Source organism: Lontra canadensis, unplaced genomic scaffold (genome assembly GCF_010015895.1).
Source record: "Lontra canadensis isolate GAN:19392208 unplaced genomic scaffold, GSC_riverotter_1.0 scaffold99, whole genome shotgun sequence".
In the NCBI taxonomy this organism is placed as follows: Eukaryota; Metazoa; Chordata; class Mammalia; order Carnivora; family Mustelidae; genus Lontra; species Lontra canadensis.
In genome coordinates this window covers 1,083,884-1,110,760 of record NW_022631093.1, presented here as the reverse complement: position 1 = coordinate 1,110,760, position 26,877 = coordinate 1,083,884, and the positions used below count along the sequence as shown (strand labels likewise).

The window sequence follows — 26,877 nt, the reverse complement described above, 5'->3', positions numbered from 1 at the left end:
ATTAGTAGAGTTTTTTGTTTCTTCAGCTATTTGTTTATCTTTTCTGTCCTTGGATTTTTAGGCAACACCTGAGCGTCTCATCATGCATTTAATAGAAGAACATTCTATTGTGGACCCAACTTATATAGAAGATTTCCTACTAACTTACAGGACATTTCTTCAAAGTCCTTTGGATGTTGGGATCAAACTATTGGAATGGTTTAAAATTGACAACTTACGGGATAAGGTTGGTTTTACAAATATGAAGGGCATGGAAGTGATTTTAACCTATAAATTATATTCATAAAACCTTTTACAGTTGATAAATATTTATTTTGATAACAAAATTTACTTCACCTAAAAAACATAGATCTACTTAGTTACTTTTGAGGAAAAAAGCATGTTAAAAAGTTGATAAAAGCCTTTAAAGCTAAAAACTGAAATAAACTGTGGTATAGCTATAAACTCAGAAAACATGATAGCTGCATAAGAATATTTTTGAACTTTATCAAAATGTTTGTTTCTGAAAGAGATCAGTAAAACATTTAAAACTTAATAGTTTAGAAAGAAAATTCACCAAGTAAATTATTTTTAGGGGCGCTTAAGATTGTAAGCCCCAAAATAGAAATATGTTGATTTTTGAATTAAAGACTTTATAATCATTTTGAAACAGTTCGTCTTTTTGACCTTAATATTTCTCTGTTGTGACTTATTTTAAATCTACATTTGAGTTTTGTTTTTTATTTTTGGGTTTTTTTTTAATATTAAACATTGCTAATTTAATTATCTTACCTTATTTCATGGGATATTTGTACATCGGTGGAAAGACTAGCAATACCTCAGCAAAAAACTTGAAGTTACTTATTTTAAGAAAAATAAAAGTAGGATCATAATTGCTTGGTATGTCTTTCTGAGTTGTACCTTTTCTTTTATTATTAACATATAATGTATTATTTGTTTCAGGGGTACAGATCTGTGATTCTTCAGTCTTATATAGTACATAGCAGTCACCAAGACACATACCCTCCCCAATATCCATCATCTGAGTTATATCTTTTTTTTTTTTTTAAGATTTTATTTATTTATTTGACAGACCGAGATCACAAGTAGGCAGAGAAGCAGGCAGAGAGAGAGGAGGAAGCAGGCTCCCTGCTACGCAGAGAGCCCAATGCGGGGCTCCATCCCAGGACCCTGGGATCATGACCTGAGCTGAAGGCAGAGGCCTCAACCCACTGAGCCACCCCGGCGGCCCCCTGAGTTACATCTTAAGAGAAATAAATTAGATGTACCTGGACTTGGGAATTCCATTATTAAGGAAACTAAAGTGTTTAAACCAAAGGCTTGCCTCCCCACCCCCTTTGGAGTTATATGTAGTTAACTCAGTTGCTGAGGAGATAAAGGCATGCTGAAGAATGAGCAAAACTATGAGTGAAAGACAACTAGATATTCACATGCAAAAGAATGAAATTGGACCCTTACCTTATCCCATATACAAAATTAACTCAAAATGAGTCAGAGACCCTAAATACAGGAGCTAAGACTATAAAACTCTTAAAAGAAGAGGTTAAAAATCATGACCTTATTAAACATTTTTGTATTCATATGTATTGTTTAAATCTTTTGCAATAATATGTGCTTTTTTTACTAAAATAAAACCTCTTCTTTTAAAACTTTAAAAAAAAAGACCTTGGATTTGGCAGTCGTTTCTTAGATATGTTATCCAAAGCACAAACAACAAAGGAAAAAAAATTAAAAACAGATAAACTTCATCAAAATTAAAGCCTTACATTGAAAGAAAAGACCACATATCGGATAGGTGAAATATATTTGTAAATCTTACATCTGATAAGGGTCTAGTATCCAGAATGTATAAAGAATCCTTATAGTTCAATAGCAAAAAGACAACGTAAAAATGGGCAAAAGACTTGAATAGACTATTTTTCCAAAGAAGATACATAAATGGCTAGCAAACACATGAAAAAGATGTCCAACACCATTATTCATAGGAAAATGCAAATCAAGACCACAGTGAGATTCTACTTCACACCTACTAGGATGGCTTTTTAAAAGGAAAGGAAGTAACAACCATCACCAAAGATGTGGATGTGGAGAAAATGACATTCCCATACATTGTTGGTAGTAACATAAAATGTTACTGGTGCTCTGGAAAAAATTTCGGCATTTCTTCAAAAAGTAAAACATAGAATTACCAGATAGTCCAGCACTTCTCCTCCTAGGTATTTATCCATAAGAACTGAAAACAGGTATACAAACAGAAACTTAGATATAGGTGTTCCTAGCACTATTGACAATAGCCAAAAGGTAGAGGCAACCCTTATGTCCCTAAACTGATGAATGGGGAACAAAGTGTGGTATAGCCATGTAATGAAATGTCTTTGAGCCATAAAAGGGAAAGTAGTACATGCCGCAACATGGATGAACCTTGAACATGTAATGCTAAGTGAAAGAAGCCAGACATGAAAGGTCACATTTTATGTGAAATATCCCACAGACATAATACAGAGAGACAGAAAAGCATATTAGTGGCTGCTGGGAGAAAGGGCAGAAGGTGAGATGACTCTATAATCAGAATGGGGTTTCCTTTTGGGGTGATAAAAGTGTTCTGGAACTAGGTAGTGATGATAGTTGCACACCATTGTGAAGTGCTAAATGCCACTGAGCTGTACACCTAAAAGTGGTTTAAATGTTGGCTTTTATGTGTATTCTACCTCAGTTTATATATAACTTAAATTACTTCCATTGCTAGGTGTATGATTCAGTTCAGCTTCCATTAACTTTTCTGTTAATCTGTGACATGAAGTAAGCAAATCACTTTACAACTTTGAAAAGTTACGGTATTTATAATACGGCAAGTTCAGGTGTGCTTATGTTAAGACTTAGAGTTAAACATGTGCTCGACTATATAAACACTTTCGATATGATTGCCTACCCTTAGAAGCTCACATTTTAGGATACTTTCTGAGGTATACATCCTGTGTATTTCTTACAGCTTAGCATGCAGGTTTGTGGGTTTTTTTTTTCCACTGAGGGTATACTCTTGGCCCTCTCTGCTTGCTTGTGTCCTCCAGGAAACAAAAGGTCAAACTAAACCATGCCTGTCTGTTAGGATGAACCTTTTGCATGCAGGATAGGGAGTCGGTAAAGGGATTAGTCATAAAACTCTGTTCCCCCTTGGTTTTTGGACATGCTTTTGGAATATACTCAGCAGAAAGAAAGCCTCTCATAACTGTATGCTGCCTCCTTCATGTTTCCACAGGTAACACGGATTGTGTTATTATGGGTAAATAATCATTTTAATGATTTTGAAGGTGATCCTGCTATGACTCAATTTCTGGAGGAATTTGAAAAAAATCTGGAAGATACAGTAAGACTTAAAAGAATTTATCTTCTTCAAGGTTTAGGGATTTTTCCTCATTCCCAAATAACAGCAATTCACAACTTTTATCTGTTTCTGTGTCTTGAATGTCTGCTCTGAGAACTTATAAATTTATATTTTAGATTCTGCTCATTTTCTGGCACTAACCCAAGCAAAAATTAGGCTTCCTTCTCACTCTTCTGTTTTCATATTAAGACTCATGAGAATGCTATCTCCAGTCACCCAAGCTTATGAACTCTGGTGTTTATGTGGGCTCCCTCTCTCTTTTCCTTGAATTCCCTGACCAAGATGTCCATTCATTGCTGAAGTCACCTAGGTCACTAATTGTGGCAGTACACATATTCCCTATAGCCCCTCTCTCTCCGCCATTCCTTTGTCACTCCCCATTTAAAAATGGCCTCATTTAATCACGCCTCATCTGTTGTAATAGCTAGGTAATTTTAGTTCTAGTATTTTTTTCTAGTCCATTTTGTGTGGCCAAAGATTTTTTTTTTTAAGATTTTATTTATTTGTCAGAGAGAGAGAGAGAGACAGCGCGGGCGAGCACAGGCAGACAGAGTGGCAGGCAGAGGCAGAGGGAGAAGCAGGCTTCCTGCCAAGCTAGGAGCCCGATGTGGGACTCGATCCCAGGATACTGGGATCATGACCTGAGTCGAAGGCAGCTGCTTAACCAACTGAGCCACCCAGGCGTCCCTCAAAGATTGTTTTTAAACTATAAATGAGATGAATATTTCTCTTTTTGTCAGTGAACTAAAGTATTTCCTATCAAAGTAATTCCTCATATGTTCAGGCTCCTCACCTACATTTTAAGTCTTTTTATTTGTGCACCCTTGATTTTACCCAGCCAGATTATTTTATATTCTTTACCAGTTCTCAGGTTTAAATTCTTTTCTTCTAGTGTTGCTTTTTGAACTCTGTACAACTTTAAAGGCCTATTTTATGTATCAGCTCTACATTAGACATTCTGAGTCTCCCTTCTGCATGTGATTTTACTTGTTCTAAATATACAACACCTAAGATAACCCCCTCAAGGTCCTTTTAACTTACACAGTAGCTATTTATAATTCCATTTACTCTGACAGATATAAACTTTGAACTGCAACTGGATTTATATCCTCCAAGCAACTTGAAATTTTAGGAAGTAAATTAATAATGCAGTTCAGGAGTTAGTTTGCCTGAATTAACATTCAGACTGTACCACTTATTAGACATGTAAACTTGGGCAAGTAGCCCAGCCTTTTCTGTAGTTGTCTTTATAAATAGTAGCCCCTAGTTTCTGGGAATTGTTATAAGGATTATAATGAGCTAATGAATGTAACAATCTGGGGGCCCAAGAACCATTGCTGTTACTCAGAGTGTAAATGGATTGAGTTGAAAAAGGGACAAATAGGCAGGTTTCTGTCCATTCCCTTACCTCTTAGTTCCTGTAGCTTTCTCAGCAGCCCTTCAGCTCTATGCAAGCAAAATGGGAAGAATGAACAGATACAGGGAACTTGATTAAGAGGTGATAAGAAGCTTATCACCATCATTTGGGTTTTCTAGTGCCAGCTGTGTAGATATTTATGGGCTAATGGAAAATAGAAATTGCCTTACAGTCATGGGATTTCTTTTTTGGTAATCATTCAGTCATCAGGTATTTATTCAGTTCTACTTGATAATCCCAAGGTGTTAGGAGAATAGGATCAGAACAGGTGTAAGGCGGGGCCTCTGTCCCGAAGAAACTTTAGCTGCTTTTTATGGGCATGAGTTATGAGGTTTACACATACTATGCTATTTGAGAATAGTTGAGTATTAAATTGATATTAAAATCTGAAATTGAGAATATTACTAAAGTTAGGAAAGATCTAAAATAATATGGGAATAATATACCCAGAAGAGGTAGGGACTTGAATGTGTCTTTCAGTATGACTGTATTTGGAAAGGTGATTCAGGTCCTTTAAGGTTTTAAATGAAGGTTTATAAAGATTCTGGATTTATGTAACGGCCTAGAGATGAGCAAGATAGTAGTGGAGATGTATTAGGAAATTTTAGGCCACGAGAAGTAACATTTTGTCTTCCATGAAGAGATATCATTTTGGAATCCTTTTGAGCCATTTTTAAAAATCGTATTGTGAGATCGTTTTCTTGACAGCGCTCTGGGTTGAAAGTTTGCCCTCCTTCAGCTTTATTTACCCTGGCTTCCATGTTCTTTACTCTCTATTTCAAGGTAACTCTAATTCTAATAATTTTAGGTGATTTTTAAAAGCCTTTAAGGGATACAGACATAAATTTATGTACATTATACCCTTTTTTATGTTTTTAGAAAATGAATGGTCATCTCCGGTTATTAAATATTGCCTGTGCTGCAAAGGCCAAGTGGAGACAGGTGGTGTTACAGAAGGCTTCTCGAGAGTCCCCTCTGCATTTCAGCCTTAATGGAGGGAGTGAGAAGGGGTTTGGTATTTTCGTTGAAGGAGTAGAACCTAGTAGCAAAGCTGCTGATGCTGGACTGAAACGTGGTGATCAGGTAAGTAAATAACCAACCACATGAATTAAAGCCTTTTGGGAAGTATTTGTCTGCTGCTTTTTTTTTTTTCCACATGTGATATTTCTACAAGTAAGCATGATCTATTTAAGGAAATTCAATTAGAAATTAAAATGAGGGGTTCCTGGCTGGCTCAGTCGGATAAGTATCTGCCATCAGCTCAGGTTGTGATCCTGGGGTCCTGGGATTGAGCCTCACGTGGGGTTCCTTGCTCAGTGGGGAGTCTGCTTCTCCCTCTGCCCTCCACTCATGCTTGCTTGTATGAGTACTCTCTTTCTCAAATAAATGAAATATTTAAAAATTAAAAAACAATTAAAATGTAAGTGGCCAAAGATTACCATAAATGATGGTTTCAGCTTAAATAGTGTTCGTGTAAGTAACAGAACTACATGCATAAGCAGAAGAAGCCAGGTGAGGGACCAGGAAAAAGACACTAGGAGGAAGTTAGTGAGGATTTATTTTCTCCATTAAGACTTTAGGTAGCTGTAGACCAAGCAGTGTGTTCCCAGATGTGATTCCTGACAACCTTGTTACTAAGAAATGTAATTCCTAAGCTCGCCTCAGTTCTGTTAATCATACTAGTCACATTCTACAGAGATGAGCTCTAGGAATCTGTATTTTAACACAGGTCTCTAGGTGGTTCTCATGCACACCAAAGAGTCATTTTTCAAATTAACGTGAATCACTTGGGAAGGTTATGTTTTCCCATTTTAAAATTCTGCTAGTTAATTTAACTCATTTAGAATATAGCTTTATTTTACTTTTAACTAAATCATACTAATGTACTTTCCTTTTAAAATAGGGGCGCCTGGGTGGCTCAGTGGGTTAAAGCCTCTGCCTTCAGCTCAGGTCGTGATCCCAGGGTCCTGGGATCGAGCCCCGAATCAGGCTCTCTGCTTAGCAGGGAGCCTGCTTCCTCGTTTCTCTCTGCCTGCCTCTCTGCCTACTGTTGCTCTCTGTCAAATAAATAAATAAAATCTTAAAAAAAAACACAAAATAAAATAAAATAAAATAATGAATACATTAACATTATTAAAAGTTTTACACTGCAGAACAGGGGTTCTCAACCAGGAGTGATTTCTCCCTCAGAAAACATTTGGCATGTCTGGAGGTATTGATGAGTCTCATGACCTGGGGGCTGCTACCATCATCTAGTGGGTAGAGGCCAAGGATGCTACTAAGCAACTTCCAGCACGCTGCAGCAGTGCATCCCCCATAATAAGGAGTTACCCAGCCCAAATATCAAAGGGCTAAGAAGCTGATTTAGAGTTATAATGATCCCCTTCTTCCTCTGAGGGAACTTTTTAAAAATAGAGATTTCTGGGCCTAACTCCTCCACTCCAGTCATTAAGAATATCTAGTGCTAGAATTCTAGACTAGGTGTATTTATTGTTCTAGTATTTTAAACACATTTAAGCATCTCATTCTTCACAGAAAAAATAAAACAATGAAATCAAATGATTTCATTCTTGAGAGAAAATTTATCAGGTTTTACTTCTCTCGGTATCCCCAATTATTATTAAAATTACCTGAAATTTTAGGTCTAGCTATTAAGTCATTTTTAATGTTGTTTATCTTCTTTTAAGAATACTCTTGACATTTACATTAACTTTTGTGAGTTTATCACTAACAACCATGTACACGTTTATACCTGTCTTACTGATTTCATTGATCACTTCCATTTCATATGCCCTGTGTCTCCATTGTTGTGTTTCATTTCACAGTTGTCTTCTAGTACTACCAGTACCTTTTCTAGTATTTTTCTCAAAAAGGCCAGTAGGTACTATAGTTTTGTGTGTCCTTGCATGTCTGATAATGCTCTTGTTCAGTGGAGTATAATATTCGTTGGTCGTAGTTCTTTTTCCCTGAGAACTTTGATGTTACAGAAAAGTTTCACATCTTAGTATGCCCAGGAGAAGTCCAAACCAATCTTTATTTTTCTTTTCTAGCTTTCTTTGTCCCACTGCACAGTACTGCAAGTGATGCTTACAGATTCTTTGTTCTCTGACCTTGGAATTTAGAATTTTCATTGGGATGTATTAAGTCTCTTCATTATCCTTACAGGTTACTATTTGAGACAGTTCAGTATGTAGACTCAAGACTTCTTTCAACTCTGAATTTTATTTCTGTGATTTTTTTTTCTTCTTATAATATTTTGCTTCTCAGTCTTTATTTTAATCTCGATGGGAGCGTTCTCTATGCTCTCCCCCTTTTTTTTTCTCATTATGGTTATCTCTTTATCCTTTTTTGTTAGAATTAGTATTTTTTAAGAAAGCTTTCTATATGATTTTGAGGTACAGCCAAATTTGGGAAAGCCCTGCTTTGAAGGCTGAGCCATATCATGTGGAAGGACTCATCACAGTCGTACTTTTTGCTTGACTTGTTGGTTCATTCATTGTCAGGAGATGATACTAGATGTATTTGGTGTGTCACTTTTGAATGAGTTATCTCTCTTAAATGCAGTAAATTTGCATTTAGAGAATTTCAATAAAATTTGCACATATATACACTGGCACTAATTTTTATCATCTGATCTGACATGATTAAAATTTTTCCTTCATATATAAACTATACTGTATTTTTTTTAAATGTCTTTAATCTTAGAGGGAGTGAACTTTCAAAAAAAATGTTTTTAGTAGATATTTGGGGAAATAAAATATAGAGAAAAAAAATTAAGTAGTAACTCCACTTCTCACAGAGATAACCATTGTTCACATATGGGTGTATTTTGTTCAAGGTTTTTTTTTTTTCCACCATTAAACTTAAGGGTGCAGAAGTAACAGTTTTTGTCTTAATTTATATTTTACAAATGCTTTTTTCAAGATAATGGAAGTAAATGGACAAAACTTTGAAAATATTACATTTGTGAAGGCCCTTGAAATTCTAAGGAATAATACTCATCTTGCACTTACAGTGAAGACCAACATTTTTGGTGAGTTTTGTTGTAAAAACTGAGGCTTTTTGTTTGTTTTTTTATTTTGTTTGTTAGTAAAAAGTAAAGTATTACAATGAAAAGACTAGTAAAATGTAAACATGTTCTCTCTGAGCTCTTAGAACATTTTTAGGATCCTTAGTGTTAAGATACGGTATTATGTATTCTAGAATTTCATTTTTTATTATTTGTATTATTTTGGTATCCTGGAAATAAGATTTAAAATAAATATACAAGTACTTTCTATTAGTCATTTTTGAAATATCTGCTGAGGAGGCACTATGTACTTTGCTGGGAGGCACTGATTGAATCTTAGAATGATCTGAATGAAGCATAAAAGTCATGGTTAGGCATTTATTCCCCCTGCTAATGTACACATCATAGTACTGCTGAAGTTTTAACTGCCTTTCTGATATAATAATATGAATGCCAGATTAGCTGTTCTGTGAAAATAAATTGAGTAAAACAATCAATGAATTCCAGATTTTGAATAATGGTATACTTTACCTTTCTATGTAATAATGCTGTGTTGGTGGTGTTTTGATCACGCTTCTGTTAGAATGAAGCAAAGAGTAAGCTTGTAGTTGTATTTTTTTTTCCCTTTTAGGGAAGACTTACTGTAACTTGGTTTCATTAGATACCAAAGAATATTCTCTGAAATTTCGAGAAGTGCAACAATAAAAACAGTATAATAATTTGAAAACTATCAAAGAAAGTTTAACAGTCTTAATGAAGTAAGGAGGAAAAATTCATCTAGGTCATTTGGGTTGCAATTTGAAAACTAGGAGTTGAATTTAAAAGCTGTGCCTATGGAAGAGGAAATGTGTTTTATTTTTTCACTTTGACTCTTCCTTATACTGCACTTAGTCATAGTGAAAAATGAAACATTTGATATTTTTCCTCTTTTCACTTGCATCCATTCTACTGAATTATGTCCTGTTAAATCTGATACATAACCGTCTATTCACAATTTCCTAAAACTATATAATTTAGTGTAAAATAAGTAAGCCTTCACAGTTTCTGTATTTCCTGAGCTTGAACTAGTAATCTAGAAACAAAACTTGTGGGTTAAATTAAAAAGATTCTGATTTTGTAAAATAAAGCAGAGCTTGCTCTGACACTGAGAGCAAATGATTCTCCATGCTTGACTTTCTTCAGCTGTATTTCATAAGATTCTTATATAGATCAAACACCTTTAACTTTTTGTGCCAGCACATAATAGTTACTAACTGATACCATACTATTACGTATAAAGATATTGAGATAGTAAATTTGGTGGTTAATAGCATGACCCCTGAGAGACAGAAAAAGATCTGAAGGATATAAGAGGCAGGGAAGCCACAACCTTAAAACTCCTTGAGTGGTGAGAAACAATTGCCCATCAGAACTCTAGACTGGATGTGGCAAAGGGTAAGGCAGTATGTGGTAGTGCAAAGGGGGCCTGTGTCCTCAACACCTCGTTCCTTATCCTAGGCAGAATATGGTCAGTGACTTTTACCCCAAACAAACACCTAAGAGTATCTTGAAGGAATATTAATAAAGCATTTGTAGAAATGGAGCTTTTTATTCTGGATGTCGTACCTGGAATAAAGCCCTAGTAACTCTGGCATTACAGTGAAGAAAATTTGCACAGTTAGGTCATCCTGTATCGAACACACAATGAGACCACCCACAAATAGGAGGGGTGGCTCAGTCAGTTAAGCATCTATCTTCAGCCCAGGTTATGATCCCAGGGTCTTGGAATCAAGCCCCATATCAGGCTCCCTGCTTATTGGAAGTGAGCTTGTTGCTTTCCTCTGCTATTTCCTCTACTTTTGTGTGTGTGTGTGTGTGTGTGTGTGTGTGTGTGCGCGCGCGCGCGCGCACGCACACGTGCACCCTCTTTCTCAAATAAAATCTTTAGAAGAAAGAAAGGAAGAAAGGAACAACCTACAGTTAGGAAAACTGACCAGAAGATAGATATGTTTAGATGATACCAGAGCAAACCATATTTAGTCTTTTTATGTTAATTAAAACTGATGGCCAGGCATAGGAGAACCAGGGTCATTGAGGAAGCATGGTGGAGAGCCTAATGAGTAAGCTTACACATTCTGGAGAAAATAGTTAAAGAGAAGAAAAAAACATTTCCAGAGCTGTGCTCAGAGAGATTTAAAAATCCATCTCTTAAAACAAGAACAATATATTAGGGAAAAAAGGAACAGTCACTGAGAAAGAAATACCTCAGAGTGACTTAAAACATGGCAGCAAAGACAAAAACATACAGTAGAGGGGAGTAGGTTATAAAGTTGAGGAAATCTCCCAGACTATAGAACAATAATAAATAACATTGAGCATTATTTCAGGAAATGTAAAAGAAAATGTGGAAAATAAAGTATTCATGTAACAGTAATAGAGACTATACCAGAGTGAAAGAAGGATGTGACTCTTCTAATTTAAAAGTCCACCTAAAATCTGTGCAAAATGAATTAAACTTATTTTAACATTCTGTTTCCAGTATTGACTAAGAACAGTCAGAAAAGTTAGACTAAATATAAAAAGTAGCTACAAAGAAGTATAAAAATTCAAAAAGAGAGCTAGGAACTATCTGACACAGAACAGAGAGAGAAGCAGACCACAAAGAGGTGAACTGAAGCCATATATCTCTGGGACATTGCCAGTACAGTAGAGCACCCGAGAGACAGCCTTTTTGGGCAATAGACTCCCAGGAAAAGGTATGGAGTTGAAATCCTGCAGTTGCTAGGAGCGCAAAGTCTGCATGTGTCAAATCCCTACCCCTCCCCACTGAAACTGTATCCCAAAAAGGTGTCTTTTTTTCCATGGACATTTTTAGTCCATGGATTGTAGCTGAGAAAAACGAACTGCTAGGTAAAAATCAAATTTACAATTTTCCAAGTACAGAGTCAAAGACTGTGAGGCTCTCTTAGAAGTCAGTGTAATCTACAACCAACAGAAACAGAACCAGAAGAGCTCCAGAATATCAAATACATACTATGATGTACCTATCTTATATCTGTGAAGATAAAAATCAAATTAAAGGTTACATTTGCAGGTGAGATGGGATAAACACATGCCACCCTTTATTTCCCACTAAGCTCAACAATAAAACCTGGCCAGAATCGTGATCACCCATTGAAGAACTTGGAAACTTCGAAGTCTCACTACCAGCAGTGGATTAATCTTTTTTTTTTCTTTTCTCCAGCATCCCCTGAGCTGGCAAGCTGAAACCTGGATGTGTGCAAACTAATAAAGGTTCAGGAAAAAACTAATTTGAGGAGTGAGAAAGGGAATTCCCACTTTTTTTTCTCCATTCTGTCAGGCCTCAGCTCCAAATAATCCAGTAGCATTGACCGCAGCCTTCAACATAAGGCTACTCGAAACAGAATTCTGAGGGTGGAGCTGTGGCTCCAAGAAGGCAAGGCCAGCTTCATTGTTTTCCCACACTCTCACTGTCCTTCTCTTACTTGACCCCTAAAGTGCTAGAGTGGGCAGTTTATTAGTTTATATCTAGAGGACTGAAAAGGTTAAACTAAGGATAGTAGGTTGTTAACTGAGATGGAGGAGACAACCCCATAAAGTTGTTTATGAGATCCTGTGCTCAGTGCGTGCGTGCATGCGTGTGTGTGTTCGTACTTAGCATACCAAAGACTTGGAAGTAGACCTCTTCCCAGGTCCCAGACTGACTGGTGGCACAGAACACTCCAGAGCTTTTAAAACTGAACATGGGAACCATAGCCCAGAGAAGGCTAAACAAAGATACAGCAACATTTTCCATAACTTATAAACAGGACTCAGAGCAATTTTAAATATAAAAAGGATCTCTTAGTACAAATCTCTTTATTTTGTTTGGGCTTTATGGAACTTTTGATTTTGTGCATTGATGTCTCATCACTTTAGAAATTTTGTGGCTGTTATGACTTGAGATACTGCCTTTGCTACTTTGTCTTCTTTCCATGTGAGATCATTTCCATATGTGATAAAAGATCTCTGTCCCATGCATCACTTAGAGTCTGTTCTGTTCTTTCCATTTTTTCTCATACTTGTGCTTCAGTTTGGATATTTTCTAATGACCTGTGTTTAAGCAAAGTTTTCCTGTTTTCTTACGTATCCAGTCTGCTGTTGAACACATGCAGTGAGCTTAATTTTAGATAATTTTTTAGTTCTAGAATTCCCATTTGAATCTCTTTTATAAATTCTAGTTCTCTATTGCACCATGTTTACATCTATTTTATCTCTTCCCTATATTTTCTTATTATATTTCTTATTTCTTATTATAAAACTCTTGTGTCTTAATTCCAAAATTTGGGTTTTTATTCTCCGCATACCACCCCTCCCTCGGTGGTTATCATTGTGTCTTATTTTGTGTGTTTTACAAATGTTTTCTTCGTATGCTATACTTAGTATATAACAAGTAGGGAAATTAATATTTTTTCATGGAAAGGGTTTGCCATTTCCTGTGGTTAAGCATATAAAGTGAGGGCTGGGTGAGGTTGGGTTACAAAATTACTTAAAATGTATCCAGGTTTCAAACTGAGAGTGAGATTTGTCTTGTCCTTGTTGCAGGTCCCTTCTCTTAATGGAAAGTTTTGTCTCTGAGCATGGAGAGATTGTGGGAAATTGTACTCTGCTTTTGTTAGCCTTGTCCTTGTACCCTCAATCTCTAGCTGAGACATGGCTTTTGGTTCAGAGTGTGGTGGCTTTCTTTTTTTTTTTTTTTTTTTTAAGTTCAGCCCTTCAGAAGTTTTGAGATTTGCTCTTGAACCTCCTTCCCCAAGCAGATAAATACATCATGTGTTTGTTCCACATCCATCCCTGTTGTATGACTTTGTCTCCTAAGTACCATAAGACTGTATGAAATTTCCAACCAGTCCCCAGCCTCCTGCCTTGTCTTACAAGTAGCTATGTCCCATGGAGGAAGGCAGCACTGCTTTGGGTCTCTTTGTATTCTAGTTTTTATGCCAGTGCTTGAAGCTTTTAAAAATTATTTTTCCTCTAGTAGAGTCCCTCTACCTCATTGCCATTTCATGTTTAGAGAAGAAAACGGCAGGCAATCTCAATTTACCATCTTTGTGCCGTGGAATTTTAGCTCATCTGTTCCTCTTAGCTTTCACAGCTTTCTAACATCTTTGAAAATCACACCACTCAGATAATTATTAGCATTTTCATTTTTTAAAAAAGTCATACATGTGTATGTTTTAAAAATTAAAACATTAAAGAAAGTATACAGATGGACCCCACTGTGTACAGTATTCTGGAACTTTGCACAGGAGTTGGTACAGATTTATTTCTTGTGAGATTGTTGAATAGGAATCTATTGACGTACTATTGTAATCTGTAATGTGTTGAGCTAATGTCATATTGATGGGTATTTTCGGTTATTGCCAGTTTTTGCTGTTTATAGTGTTGAAATAAAAATCCTTTGTACTTTTATGCTTATGTAGATATATCTGTAAGATAAATTTCTCATAGTGCAATTAATTTTGACAATACTGCACTTGGACTTTCCAAAAGTTTATCCCAGTCTACATACACTTCTATTTAAGAATGCCTCTGCAGTGGGTTTGATCAACTTTATGGTTATTAATGCACATCATTTAATTATGAGGGAAGATGAACACCTCTTTTACATATTACCATTTCTTTTTCAAAGTCTTTTCATTTTCCATGTTTATATTGAGTTTCTTATTTTTCATTGATTTGTTTGAATGTGTTACTAAAAAAAGGGACAGTATCTTTTTAGTCTTAAAGGTTGCAGATATTTCCCCAAGTGGTCCTTTTGACTTTGCTTGTGATGTGTTGAGAGTGTGTGTGTGTGTGTGTGTGTGTGTGTGAGAATATACATACATAGAGGTAGGGACTGAGAAATTTTTCATCTTATGTAATCAAATTTATGATTCTCAGGCACCTTCACTTCTGATTCATATGTTCAATATTCTTTATTGGCATTGTAATTACATTTACTCACCTATTAATTTTTATCTGGAACTTTAACTGATTTTTAAAATTCACTATTTTTTTCTTCATCTGCAAATTAAAATCTTTACAGTTTTATTTATAACTGTGTACACAAGTCCAGTGAGGATATAAACTTCTTCATACACTCTTAAGTTGCCTTATGTACACATCACAGGCAGGAATATCTACAGCCCATTTAAAGATTTCCTGTTGCTTTTCACAGAAAATTCAGACACCTCACCGTAGCATTTTTAGGCCCCTTATCTACCTTGTTTCCCAGTCATCCTAATTTTCCTTAAGTTTCCTTTTGTGACAGGAACTTGGAACTTGGGATTTTCTCTACCTAGTGTCATTCTGTTTTCCCTTCCCTTTGCCTAGTTAAAATCTCACCTTACTGAACTTTTCTTACACAGTGACTTAATTAGGGAGGATTTTCCCTTTCCTGTTGTCTTAATCCCTTGGCTTATGTTTTTTCTGTACCATGTATCTTAGACTTACTGTTCTATAATGGGGAATTTGCAGGCATTTGGTATAGTGCCTGACAAGTGTTCTTAGGTCAGTAAAATTTTTTTTTTTTTTTTTGCATGAGTACATACTGATTTTAGCTCAAAAAGGCATTTTTGCCTTTACCGCATGTTTAAAATAAAGCATAATTTTCAAAGGAAACTAAAAGGAATTTATTGCTTTTTAATCAAGCAAAATATCTTGAGAAGGTGACTCCTGAAGATTCCCCATTATTTTGAAGGCAGAAAATATGCTTTTCATAAACTTCGAATATGCTTTGGTAATACATCATCCTGGTTGAAACTTTCAAGAGTGGTCCACTTCTACAACTGAATGCCAAGCTGTTTTATGTTGTAATGCATCAATTTTTTAAGTCTTTGTCTTTCAGAATCTTACTTGTAACTCTTTTGATGTTGAAGGAAACTGTTCAGTCACCCCCAAAACAACAAAAAAGTTCACAGTTTTCTGTTTTCAGTGGGCACATTTATACTATTACAGTTTTTCTTTTATAAAGGTACTAAGTAGTACTACTCAAAGCTATACCTTCTGAAGACCTGCATATTCTAGAATATGTAGCTTCATTTTGCTTTGATTCAGACCCTCCCAGACACCATGAGTTTTTAGGAAGGTTACCTTCTATGTTAGCTTTTATCTTTTTAGTTTTTTTCCCCCTCTAGTAGTTGATCTGTCTTATTTCAGAAAACATATTTAAAACAACAAAAAGGGGCGCCTGGGTGGCTCAGTGGATTAAGCCACTGCCTTCGGCTCAGGTCATGATCTCAGGGTCCTGGGATCTAGCCCCGCATCAGGCTCTCTGCTCAGCAGGGAGCCTGCTTCCTCCTCTCTCTCTCCCTGCCTCTCTGCCTGCTTGTGATCTCTGTCAAATAAATAAATAAAATCATTAAAAAATTTTAAAAAAATAAAACAACAAAAAAATTTCTATGACATTAGTTAATGAAACGTAGGTAATATAGGTTATCCTAACTGGAAAAGGCAACATTAATTACTAATTATACTAGTTATTAGAAGTACCTAGTATGGGGGCGCCTGGGTGGCTCATTGAGTTGAGCCTCTGCTTTTGGCTCAGGTCATGATCTCAGGGTCCTGGGATTGAGCCCTGCCTCGGCCTCTCTGCTCCGCAGAGAGCCTGCTTCTCCCACTCTCTCTGACTGCCGCTCTGCCTACTTGTGATCTCTGTCAAATAAATAAATAAAATCTTAAAGAAAAAAGTACCTAGTATGTAGTTACTAAATCCATAGTCTTACACAGATTAGTCTTTTTTTCACCTGATCCCAAGGAGGTATAGCCCTTCTCACAAGGTGAAAAATCTGATCTAGGCTAAGAGATTGTGAGACAGGCAATTCTTCCAGTATGCTTTCACTTTCCTTAAGAATGAAGTAACTCATCAGACTTCACGTTAATAGGAAGTTACCTAAGAATGATTGGTTGTTTACTTCACACCACTGTAGTGAATGTTTCTTAGCTGAATAACAAGTGACAGAATTGTCAGAAATGTCTTGAGGAAATTGTCATTTATTTTTACATTTGGTATTATTTATTTCTCGTGAAAACAGGTCCAGCCAAACTTTTTTTTTTTTTTAAATTGGCTAAATTTTATAAAACTGAGCCTGACTGCAGTACTTGTATCTCATCTCAGGTGATATAGATTATGATAAGAAATAACATGTAAATAATAAAGTCTAAATACTTGTTTCTATAAAATCTGAGTTGATTAGCAGTTATATCGCTTATTGTTATTATATAGCAATTATTACTAAATAGGAAGCCCTGGACTTTCAAACATGCTACCTGCCCACTTCCATTCCATTCTTGCCAGTAACTTTCTTTTACCACTTTAGGAAAATATCAGAAGTATGGTTAGTTATAAAAACTGAAGAGAGGGGTGCCTCGCTGGCTCACTTGGTAGAGCGTGCAGCTCTTGATCTCAGGATCATGAGTTTGAACCCCAAGCTGGACATGAAGCCTACTTTAAAAAAAATTGGAATACATTCTTAGGGGTACCTGGGTGACTCATTTGGTAGAGCATGTGACTCTTGATCTCAGGGTCATGGGTTTGAACACCAAGTTGGGTATAGAAATTACTTAAAATCTTAAAAACCTGAAGAGATAAGTGGATATGGCTGATAAAGAATGGGTATAAATTTCATAATGTTTGATGAATGAGACTGAAAGGCCAAGTAATAGAAAGTGATTGTTTATCTTTCAAATTTGTTGTTCCTATAAAATCTTGCTAATGAGAAGAAAAGAAATGACAATTTTTTTTATTTCCACAGTGTTCAAAGAGTTACTTAGTAGGACTGAACAAGAAAAATCTGGTATTCCTCATATTCCTAAAATTGCTGAAAAAAAAAGTAATCGCCATTCAATCCAGGATGTACCAGGAGATATTGAACACACATCACAGGAGAAAGGAAATAAGAAAATAAAAGCAAACACTGTTTCAGGTGGAAGAAACAAAATCAGGAAAATTTTGGATAAAACACGGTTTAGTATCTTACCTCCAAAACTGTTTAGGTAGGTAATGCTAATCTCTGTCATGGTAGACCTTTTCCTATTGACTGTAAAATTTTATTGGGGGGGTTAGGGAATTTGAGGTCAGTTTTGGTTTTTATACAACCAATGCATCATAAAATCTGTAAGTAACCCATAAATAAGAAATTCTCAATATTTTTCCATTGCTTCTGTGATGTTACCACTGCTAGATTATATGTTCTTCCAGTAGCTGTTTTGAATTTTAGGAAGGACTGCCTGTTTTATCTTACGAAATCTTTTCTTGTGTATTTTTGGTCTAATTTCAGTCCTTTGATCTATAAATTTGGACATCTTGGGAATACATTTGCTGATACTGGTTTTTGTCTTCTAAGTCATCTTTCTCTTATTCCACTATTTTTTCCTTCCTGAATTCTAAATGACCTTCTTAATGAAATCTGTTTCTGTTTCTAAATTGAGATGTCACCAATACAGAATGAAACTTTGAGACTTTAAATGTAAATTGAGGTATGTAAAATACTTAGAAAATCAGTTCACTAAAGTGTCACGACTGGGAAAGAGTCTAGCATATATTATGTCTATTTATTTTACGTTATCTACTTCTTAAAGCAATCACACAAGTTCTAATCAAGCTCAATACTTAGCACATAGTGGTCACTCAATATCTGTTGAATAAGACAGTGAATGAAAAAAAGAATATTTAAGCAAAATATACTCCAAGAAAATACTTATTTGGCTCATGATAGTGCCTAGCACTATGCGCATTGATAATTTTATAGAGCTGAAAAGAGGTAGTCGCAACCTCTAAGGAATTCATACTACAAACCCTTGATTTTCCCACACACTTATCATACACTAGGCACAGTGTCCAAATAATAGAACTGTACAACGATAGAGCAAGTTTCTTGTTCTCCAAGAGTTGATGATCTAACTAGGGAAGCAGACATTACAGAGTGATAAATGTTTCAATACATTAAAAGGCAGTAACAAGCTTGGTAGGTTAGTTAGAGTGTATCAGTGTGTGTACATCTAGGGATAAAGCAGGAGAGTTAGGTAAGTGCTGTGTTATGAAGGACTTTGAATATTATGCTAAAGATACGGACTTCATTGTGTTATAGGAGGAGGGAGCCATAGAAGCTCTGTTCATTGTATTTGGTGGTTTGGGGTTGAAAGTGCAGCACAGCGTAGTAGTAACAGCAAGGACACTAATTAGGGGGCAACTTAGAAATAGGTAAATGTCAACTCTCAATTTTTTTAGAGTTCAGGATCTCAAAGATTCCCTGATCAGAAAATGCTCTTCTTTTTGAGTTCTTATTTCCAGTCAGGGAACACATTTGTTCTTCATTTAATTGGGGGCTCACAGAGAATTGACACATCCTGAGCTCTGTTCTTAATGTCACTGATATCTACAAAGTCTGTTTATTACTCATTGTTTCTTAGTGACTGCTCTCCTTGAGGCAAGTACTTTATAAAAATGATAACTTTAATAAAGCTGAAGTTCTTTTAATCCTGAGCATACCGTAGTATGACAGCAGGACAGCGAACAGTGTAAGAAAAATCTTATTCTCATATATGAGAATTACGGAGATATAAGTGGGGCTAGCTCACAGTGTAAAGATGGCAGGCAGTTTGGGATGAGCAGAAGTCTGCAGGAAGGCAATGAGTAAAAGGGGATGAATGGAGGACCAGAAACCAGAGAAGAGTTCTCAAAGGAAGTTCTCAGGAGGTAATGCCCTGAGTTCTGTTGCTGGAAACCTGGGTGGATTTGGTGTGGAATACATACATCTCCTTTAACTGGTTTTCATTTTGAACAGTGGCATTGTGACGTGTGTTCTCTAGAATGGGAGAACAATGATTGTAACTGACTTTAGCTTTTTAGTGTTAGATTCCAACCAGCTATAGTCATGTGTCACACAGCTAACTCATCTCCATAGTATGTCCTTCAGGGATGGGAATTGGTTTTATGCTTGGATTCTCTCTGGTTACAGTGGAAGGTGTGGAAATTAATGTAGCCAGGAGCAGTCATTTGAGTATTTTCAAGCATGATTTCTTTATATTGGTACCCCCTATAATGAAAGATCTAATAGAAATAGATAACTTAGAAGGAAATACTTTTTCATTTAGTGATGTATGGAGTTTTTTTGTGCCAGTAGGAGACTGTTGTTGGCTATGAATGCAAACATTAATACTGTACTTCAGAAGTTAATATTAAACTATCACTTCTAAACATGTTTCAGAGTAGTAAAATGCTAATAATTTCAGCCATATAAATGCAAAAAGAAAAAGCCAGTTTATTTTAGTAGAAATAATAAAGGTTTTCTGCTGGAGCCTGTTTTACAAAAAGAACTGATTTGTCAAACTGGTTGCTTAGCATTTTTGAGAATGAATGTGTGTCCTATTTCTTGGCACTTTCAGGTAACTTTTAATAGATAAACAAAAGATCACTAAAACTTCAATGGGAAAATAAGCAGAGAACATGAATCATGTGTGCTGCATCATTAGTAATCAAGGATATTCAATTTATTTTGAAAGTAGGGAACCATTTGTTTCATCACAAATTGACAAGAGAATAGTCAGGGCCAGGAATTGATAACATCAGATAAATGGCTCAGACTGCTGTTGAAATATGAAATTATGCAACTTTCCATAAAGCCTTTGGGTATTTTTTCTCGAGGGTTTCAAAAATGTTCATACCTTTTAGTCAGTAATTCCATTTCTAATAATTAGGTGAAGATTTATATACAGATGCTCTTAGTAGTATTGTCTGTAATTAAACAAAAAAGGAAGTACCCTAGATAGATGTCCAGCTATAAGGCATTGGTTAAATAGATTGTGCTATATTCTGTAAAAGTAACTAGAAGGAAAAATGTTGATTGTGATTTTTTTTTCTAGGGTGTGGTGTTATATATAATTTTCTCTACCTTGTTCACTGTATTTTTAAAATTTTCTCCTTTAAATATTTTTTAAGTGAAAAAAAAAAAAAAAACTTCAATGAGTTTAATTCCACAATCCTGAGCATCTCCTGTGTGTCAGGCCCTTTGGAAGGGCACTTAGTCTCTGCCCATTGTAGCATTCATCTCTAAGAGTTATCATAGAAATACTGGAAGAAGAGTAATCTACATCTGTCACATAGGCAAAAGAATATGAAAGGAAGGAAAGAGGGAGCAAATAGTTGAGATAAGAATAGATAATTCCCGTATCCCTAACCATTACATAATTTTAAAATGAAAGAATTATTCTGAAAATTACAACTGGAAAAAATTGACTCATTTTCAATAACCTCTGTGAAAGGACATAGCGATGGGTATTTATTGACTTGAGAATATTTTATGATTTAGGAAATCTGATGTCCTGTTTTTTTTTAATCACTTTTAGGTTTTTTTCTTTTAATTACAAATTGCATAGTAAGAGCTTCATATTATTCTTTGTAGTAGTCCCAGAAGTAGACTGTCTTGTTTGCTTATCAGAAATTATTTTTTCTCACCATCTTTTTGTCAGCATACTTTGTTTGCTTTTAATATTGGAATTATTTTTCATTTGCATATTGATATTTACATAGCCTCTTTAGTTTCATAATATGAAACTAAAATACAGTTTTATTCTAAGTAAATTTAGTGTTGGGGAATTACTGAGGAATTTTTCAAAACTATCTTGTTTCTGTTACTGCATCATCTCAGGAGACTGTTTTGGTAAGAAATGACATAATTATTTGCAAATGGGCTTTATCAATTCAGCTTCCAAAAAAGCATGAATATTTTGCTAATTAGATACTGTTTCATTCATATCATGGCATGAGTTATACATAACATTAGAATAGTTTTCATTTATACATGCTCACACCTTAATTACCATGAATTTGTAACCAGCTTTACATTATTGTATCTGTACGGTGTACTGTCTTTGCTTATTAAAAAAGCAGAGGTAAGGTTAAATAATATCAGTAAGATAGATGAGGACTTCTGGTGTTTCATGCACTTTTCTTAGTCTCCATAGTGAATTACTTCTTACTGCAACTAATAGAGCCAGTTCCCTTTAATAGAAAATTAAAACTTTTTAACATTGTTAAACTTGCTTCTACTGTGATTATTAATAGGACCAGCTAACCTTTTAACAGTTTGCTCCTTTGGATTCAGTTACTTGGACCTCTGTGTTAAAAAATAAGCAGATTTGTTTTCAAAAGTCAGTTAAATTGGAAAGCCTATTATATTTAAAAATATTTATTTTCCATATAATTTAAGTTGTTGCAAATTACTTCAAAGCTGTAAGTACAGCTTCTGCGAAAGCCACCTTGCTTTTGTTCTCATACCTAAACTTTAAAACATTTAGCTCCGATCTTTAGCAACACACACCAAATTATAAGGAACCAATTTAACATAAGCGCTAATTTCCTATCAGATACTATATTTCCTTAGCCTTAGTTCTGTCAGATGAGACTGCCTTCTCTCCCAGGTAAACACTTCCTGTTTCTCTAGTGTTTGTTGTATCCATGCTGCCTTCTCTGTTTTTCAGTAAAAATGCTTAAAATCCTTTCTAGGTTTGTACTGTTCTAATTTTAGTAAAAGTACTTTACTACTTCTTAAAAATTGGAATTGTATTTTCCTCTGTGCCAAAATATTCACCTACATAACCTAATTTAATCCTTAAGGCAGCCCTGGGGGGAGAAGTAGTCATATTATTAGATGAGGAAACCAAAGGTACAGAAACAGAAAGAAATTTCCTTGAGGTCACATAGCTAATAACCCAAGTTTACATGCATAGCTGGCTCTTAAAACACTTACTTTTGCTCCTTTCCATGTCTTCATGCTTTTCCCTGACTCCTGTGCAGTCTTGCTTGTCCTAGCTCTCTCTTCCTTCTGTGGCTGTTAGCAGTCCTTTAGCGATTTATTTAACTGTCCTCCGCTCTTCATCTGGCATAGTTCCCTAATCTGCCTAAGTCCTATTTTCTACTCCTAATGTATTCTGGATGTATCCCCTACCACTCATTTAATCCATTCCATGGTAACAGGTAAGTGTTCTTTGATACCTCTGTTTGTGTGGCAGGTACTGGGTAGAATACAACATTGAATAAAACATAGATGAGAATTAATGTTAACCTAAAGGATTGGTTTAACCTTTAGAAAAAAATGGTTTTTGCTCATTATTCTAATGGAAATCTTTTTCATTGCTGTCCTGTGTTTGTATAGGACTGTTTCATTAATCCTTTGTTTTGTAGGACTTTCTGGGGTATGTATGTAAAGTTTAAATGACAGAATTAGGTTTCTTTTAATTTTTTCTCTTAGATGGATTAGAGCTGCCTGTGTAGCACCTTTAAAGTATTTTTCTTGTTAGGTATAACTTAAGTATAACAAATGTCATTAAAAGCAGCAATTCAAAACCATAAATCTTTTCAAAGGTGCACAGGGTTATTATAAGGTCATTTGATAATAATGTAGTTATTATCTATAATGAATGAAATGCTGGGTGTGGAGTCAGGGTGGCGTTGCTAGGCCTTATATTGACTTCCCAAGTGAGGAAGATACTCTCTCTCCACTTTGCTGGTCTTCAGGCCGAGAGTTCTCTGGAGCTTGAAAAGGTACAGGTGCGCTGTGGCAGGCCTTGCCCATTCTGTGCTTCCTCAGAAGCCTAGAAAACAGGCCTAGGAAGTTGCTATACCCTCTGGAGCCCGGCAGGAATATTGGATTCTAGGTCCCAAAGCCAGAGGGCGCTAACTTCTCAACCTTTAAACTATCTTATTTTTAAGATTTTATTTATTATTTGAGAGAGAGAGAATGAGACAGAGAGTACAAGAAGTGGGAGAGTCAGAAGGAGAAGCAGACTTCCTGCTGAGCTTAGAGCTGGATGTGGGTCTTGATCCTGGGACTTCAGGATCATGACCTGAAGTGAAGGCAGTTGCTTAACCCAACTGAGCCACCCGGGTGGCTTTAAAATACTTTATAAAGTATTTTGGGGCACCTAGGTGGTTCAGTGGGTAAAATCCTCTGCCTTGGGCTCAGGTCATGATCCTGAAGTCCTGGGATCAAGCCCCAAGTCGGGCTCTCTGCTCAGCAGGGAGCCTGCTTCCCTTCCTCTCTCTCTGCCTGCCGCTCTGCCTACTTGTGATCTCTGTCAAATGAATAAATAAAATCTTTTTAAAAATAAAATAAAAAAAAATACTTTATAAAGTATTTTAAAAGAGGGATGTTTTATTTGCTTAAATATGGCCATTTAATTGATAATTTCTGAAACCTTTGAAGGGAATTAACTTTAAATGACTTGCTTTCTGCTGTGGTTGTGATGCTCTCCTCTAGGGAATAGCCAAAAAATTAGACTTGAGATAGGAGATATCACACAAGAAATCATATGTCCTTAGAATAAATTTAAAAGACTATAAAACTCCTATTCTTCTGTTTTTGATTTCTGGTCCTCTTTTTTTGTCTTTCTACTTGTCACATGTACCCAGTGTTCACTGTTCTTCTGTGTTCCATCTTCCTGTTATCTTTTCCACATTATCGCTGGTTTGGGCAGTTCTTAGGTTGTTCATATGTTTAAAGACTCTCTTATTTTGTCACTTGGACCTGGTCCCTTTGTTTTCTACAACCTGCTGGGGTTTTTTGGTTTAAATTTAGACCCAGCTTCGTGCTTTGCTTCGAAGATCACCAACCTATTATTTGGGAGTACAAACTTTGCTGTGGTGTGGTTATACGTTGTTGGATATGTTAGTGTCCACCAAAACTGGATGATCTTAAAAGCTCCCCAAACATTCAGGTTTAATTTCTCTACCAAAACCAACAGAAACTCAGCATGACTGTTTCTTTATGAGGTAAAACTACTTAGATGTGTAAGTTAAATTTTTAGTGTAAGTAAATTTTGAGTGTCTTCATTAATATAGTTATCCCATTTTTTAATTGCTGTAATATACTTATATAATATTTTAAGTCACCACTTTGAATTGGTCTTATGCCTCAGTGTGTACAGAGAAAAGAAACGTTTACCATTAAGAATTCTCAAATACTTTATGTGCCATTATTTTGAAGTGACGGAGGCCTGAGCCAATCACAAGACGACAGCATTGTGGGAACAAGGCACTGCAGGCACAGTCTGGCTATAATGCCTATTCCTGGAACACTCTCATCTAGCAGCCCTGATCTTCTGCAACCGACCACCAGCATGTTGGATTTTTCTAATCCTTCAGGTAATTTTTAGTTGTGATTTCATATAGCCTTATTGGTGCTAAAGGGACAAACTAGGTGGTTGTGCCTTGTGTATCAAATGGTAGATTTGCTTAAATCTGTCTTCTCTTATCTCAAGGTTATGACTTACTGCAAAAATCTAAAGAGAACTTTGTGTCTTTCTGCATAAGCCAGAATGGTGTTTGTTCCAATATGAAATAGAAGTACATAGAAAAGAGATTACATTTAGGTGTCTTTTGGTAACCCTTAGAGCAGTGGGATGAAAGAAGGGATGCTGCTTCTCAGTTAGGAAGCAGGTTGTCCAGGATGTGAAAGAGAATAAGGGAATTTATTGTAGTTTTGGTGGTCTCACTTAACTTCCTCTGTGACATACTGAAATGTGTTAGTAATTTTTTGTAAACACTGATTTTTTTCCCGCAGCATCTGAAGCTAAAGCTGTTTTATTGTCATATATTGTTAATTAAATATACTATAGCATCTTTTCGTTTGTGTTCATATTTGGGGTTTAAACATCATGTGGGACATTAAGTTAATTTTTCTGCATCTATTCATGCCCAGCGGCAGAAATTGTCACTTAACAGTATAATATAAAATTTCATTACTAAGAAGAAAAACTTTGAGAATTATTTGCCTATCTGTCACTTGAAAGGATTTGACTTTCATTTCAAATGAAATGTAAAATGGTATGTAAAAGACACATACAACTAAAACTGAGATGTGTAATTTGGTCCAAGGAGAAGAGATAAAAAAGGTAGCTCTGCAAAGATTGATGACATTGTGATTCGGCTTCAGTTTTCATGCTGAAGCTCCTAATAGCTTGTGTCAAAAGGGAGGAAACTCAATTACATGAATCTCAGTATTCGAAAGGAGAGAATGTAAGTGTAATAGTAAACTTTATGTTTCATTTTAGCAACTTGAATAAAAATTGGACATAACATAAATATACAGTTCAATGAAATTCATTCTGTACATTTTTTTTAATTTCGATTGCCTCTTAACTGTTAGCGAGGACTAACACCAATTATCTGTCTTTGACACATCTTTCTATATGACTACCAATGTTCTTTCTAGAACAAAGATTTTAATGAGTCATTACTTTGCTTTAGGAATTTCTAGTGATTTTTGTATTAGTCGAGATTTAGTCATAAGATAGAAACCTCTCCAGATACTTACTCAGAATTTAGTAAAAGGGATTGTTGTCAAGGTATAAAGTTAACTATTTACCTACAATGGTAAAGAAGCAAGCACTAAGGTATCACAAAGGTAGGAGGCGCAAACTGGATTTTTCCTCTGGTACGTGAAAGAAGTGCCACCATAGGGTGAAGTGTTGCTGGGGTGGTACAGGAAGAAAAAGCCCACAAGAAGAAACATAAAGCAGCAAGTCTTTTCTTTCTTTAACCCAACACTTGTTTTTGGTGCTGGTTTTTGGCATAACCTAAAAGGTGTCCAGTTAGCAAAGAAGAATATGGTTTGCAGCGTCTCAGCCCCGGATTTGTAACGTTACGACAATAACATAATATTTTTTAATGTCCAGTTTTCACAGCATGATTGTAAACCCCTTTCTAGCCTGCTGTTCTACCATTCTCTCCACTCTCACCACCTGTCTTTCCTGAGTGGGACATGTACCTTCATAACTGTGATTTCTTTTCCTCTGCTTTTTGCCACCTTTGGTATTCTCTCCCTTCATATCCTGCAAACTTTTTCTTGTTCTGTGATACTGAGTTCAAATGTTACCTTATGTGGGAAGGCAGTCCCTCCTTTCCTAGAAATCTTTAGCACATTTTCATTGTCTGTCTTATATTGCTTTCCAGTAGGAGCATGGGAATTTATTTTCATGTCTGTGTGTGTGTCCTGCAGCAGTATGTTCACAAATGAAATATTTTTATACTACCAAAACACAGACTAAGCA

General features: G+C 35.8%; 1 protein-coding gene across 9 annotated transcripts in view; it reads left to right on the top strand.

Moving 5' to 3' along the window:
* The window catches only part of RAPGEF6 (Rap guanine nucleotide exchange factor 6), a 187,933-nt gene that overhangs the window by 114,120 nt on the left and 46,936 nt on the right, over positions 1-26,877 (top strand). For 5 of the 9 annotated variants that reach the window (XM_032837627.1, XM_032837630.1, XM_032837625.1 and 2 more), the window contains 7 exons: positions 62-226; positions 3,257-3,364; positions 5,679-5,882; positions 8,724-8,832; positions 17,583-17,823; positions 21,477-21,488; positions 24,813-24,970. In XM_032837627.1, coding sequence (XP_032693518.1) covers positions 62-226; positions 3,257-3,364; positions 5,679-5,882; positions 8,724-8,832; positions 17,583-17,823; positions 21,477-21,488; positions 24,813-24,970 — 997 coding nt within the window. The remainder of the gene's footprint in view (positions 1-61; positions 227-3,256; positions 3,365-5,678; positions 5,883-8,723; positions 8,833-17,582; positions 17,824-21,476; positions 21,489-24,812; positions 24,971-26,877) is intronic. The other 4 variants (XR_004380305.1, XM_032837628.1, XM_032837631.1 and 1 more) reach the window with 1 other exon arrangement.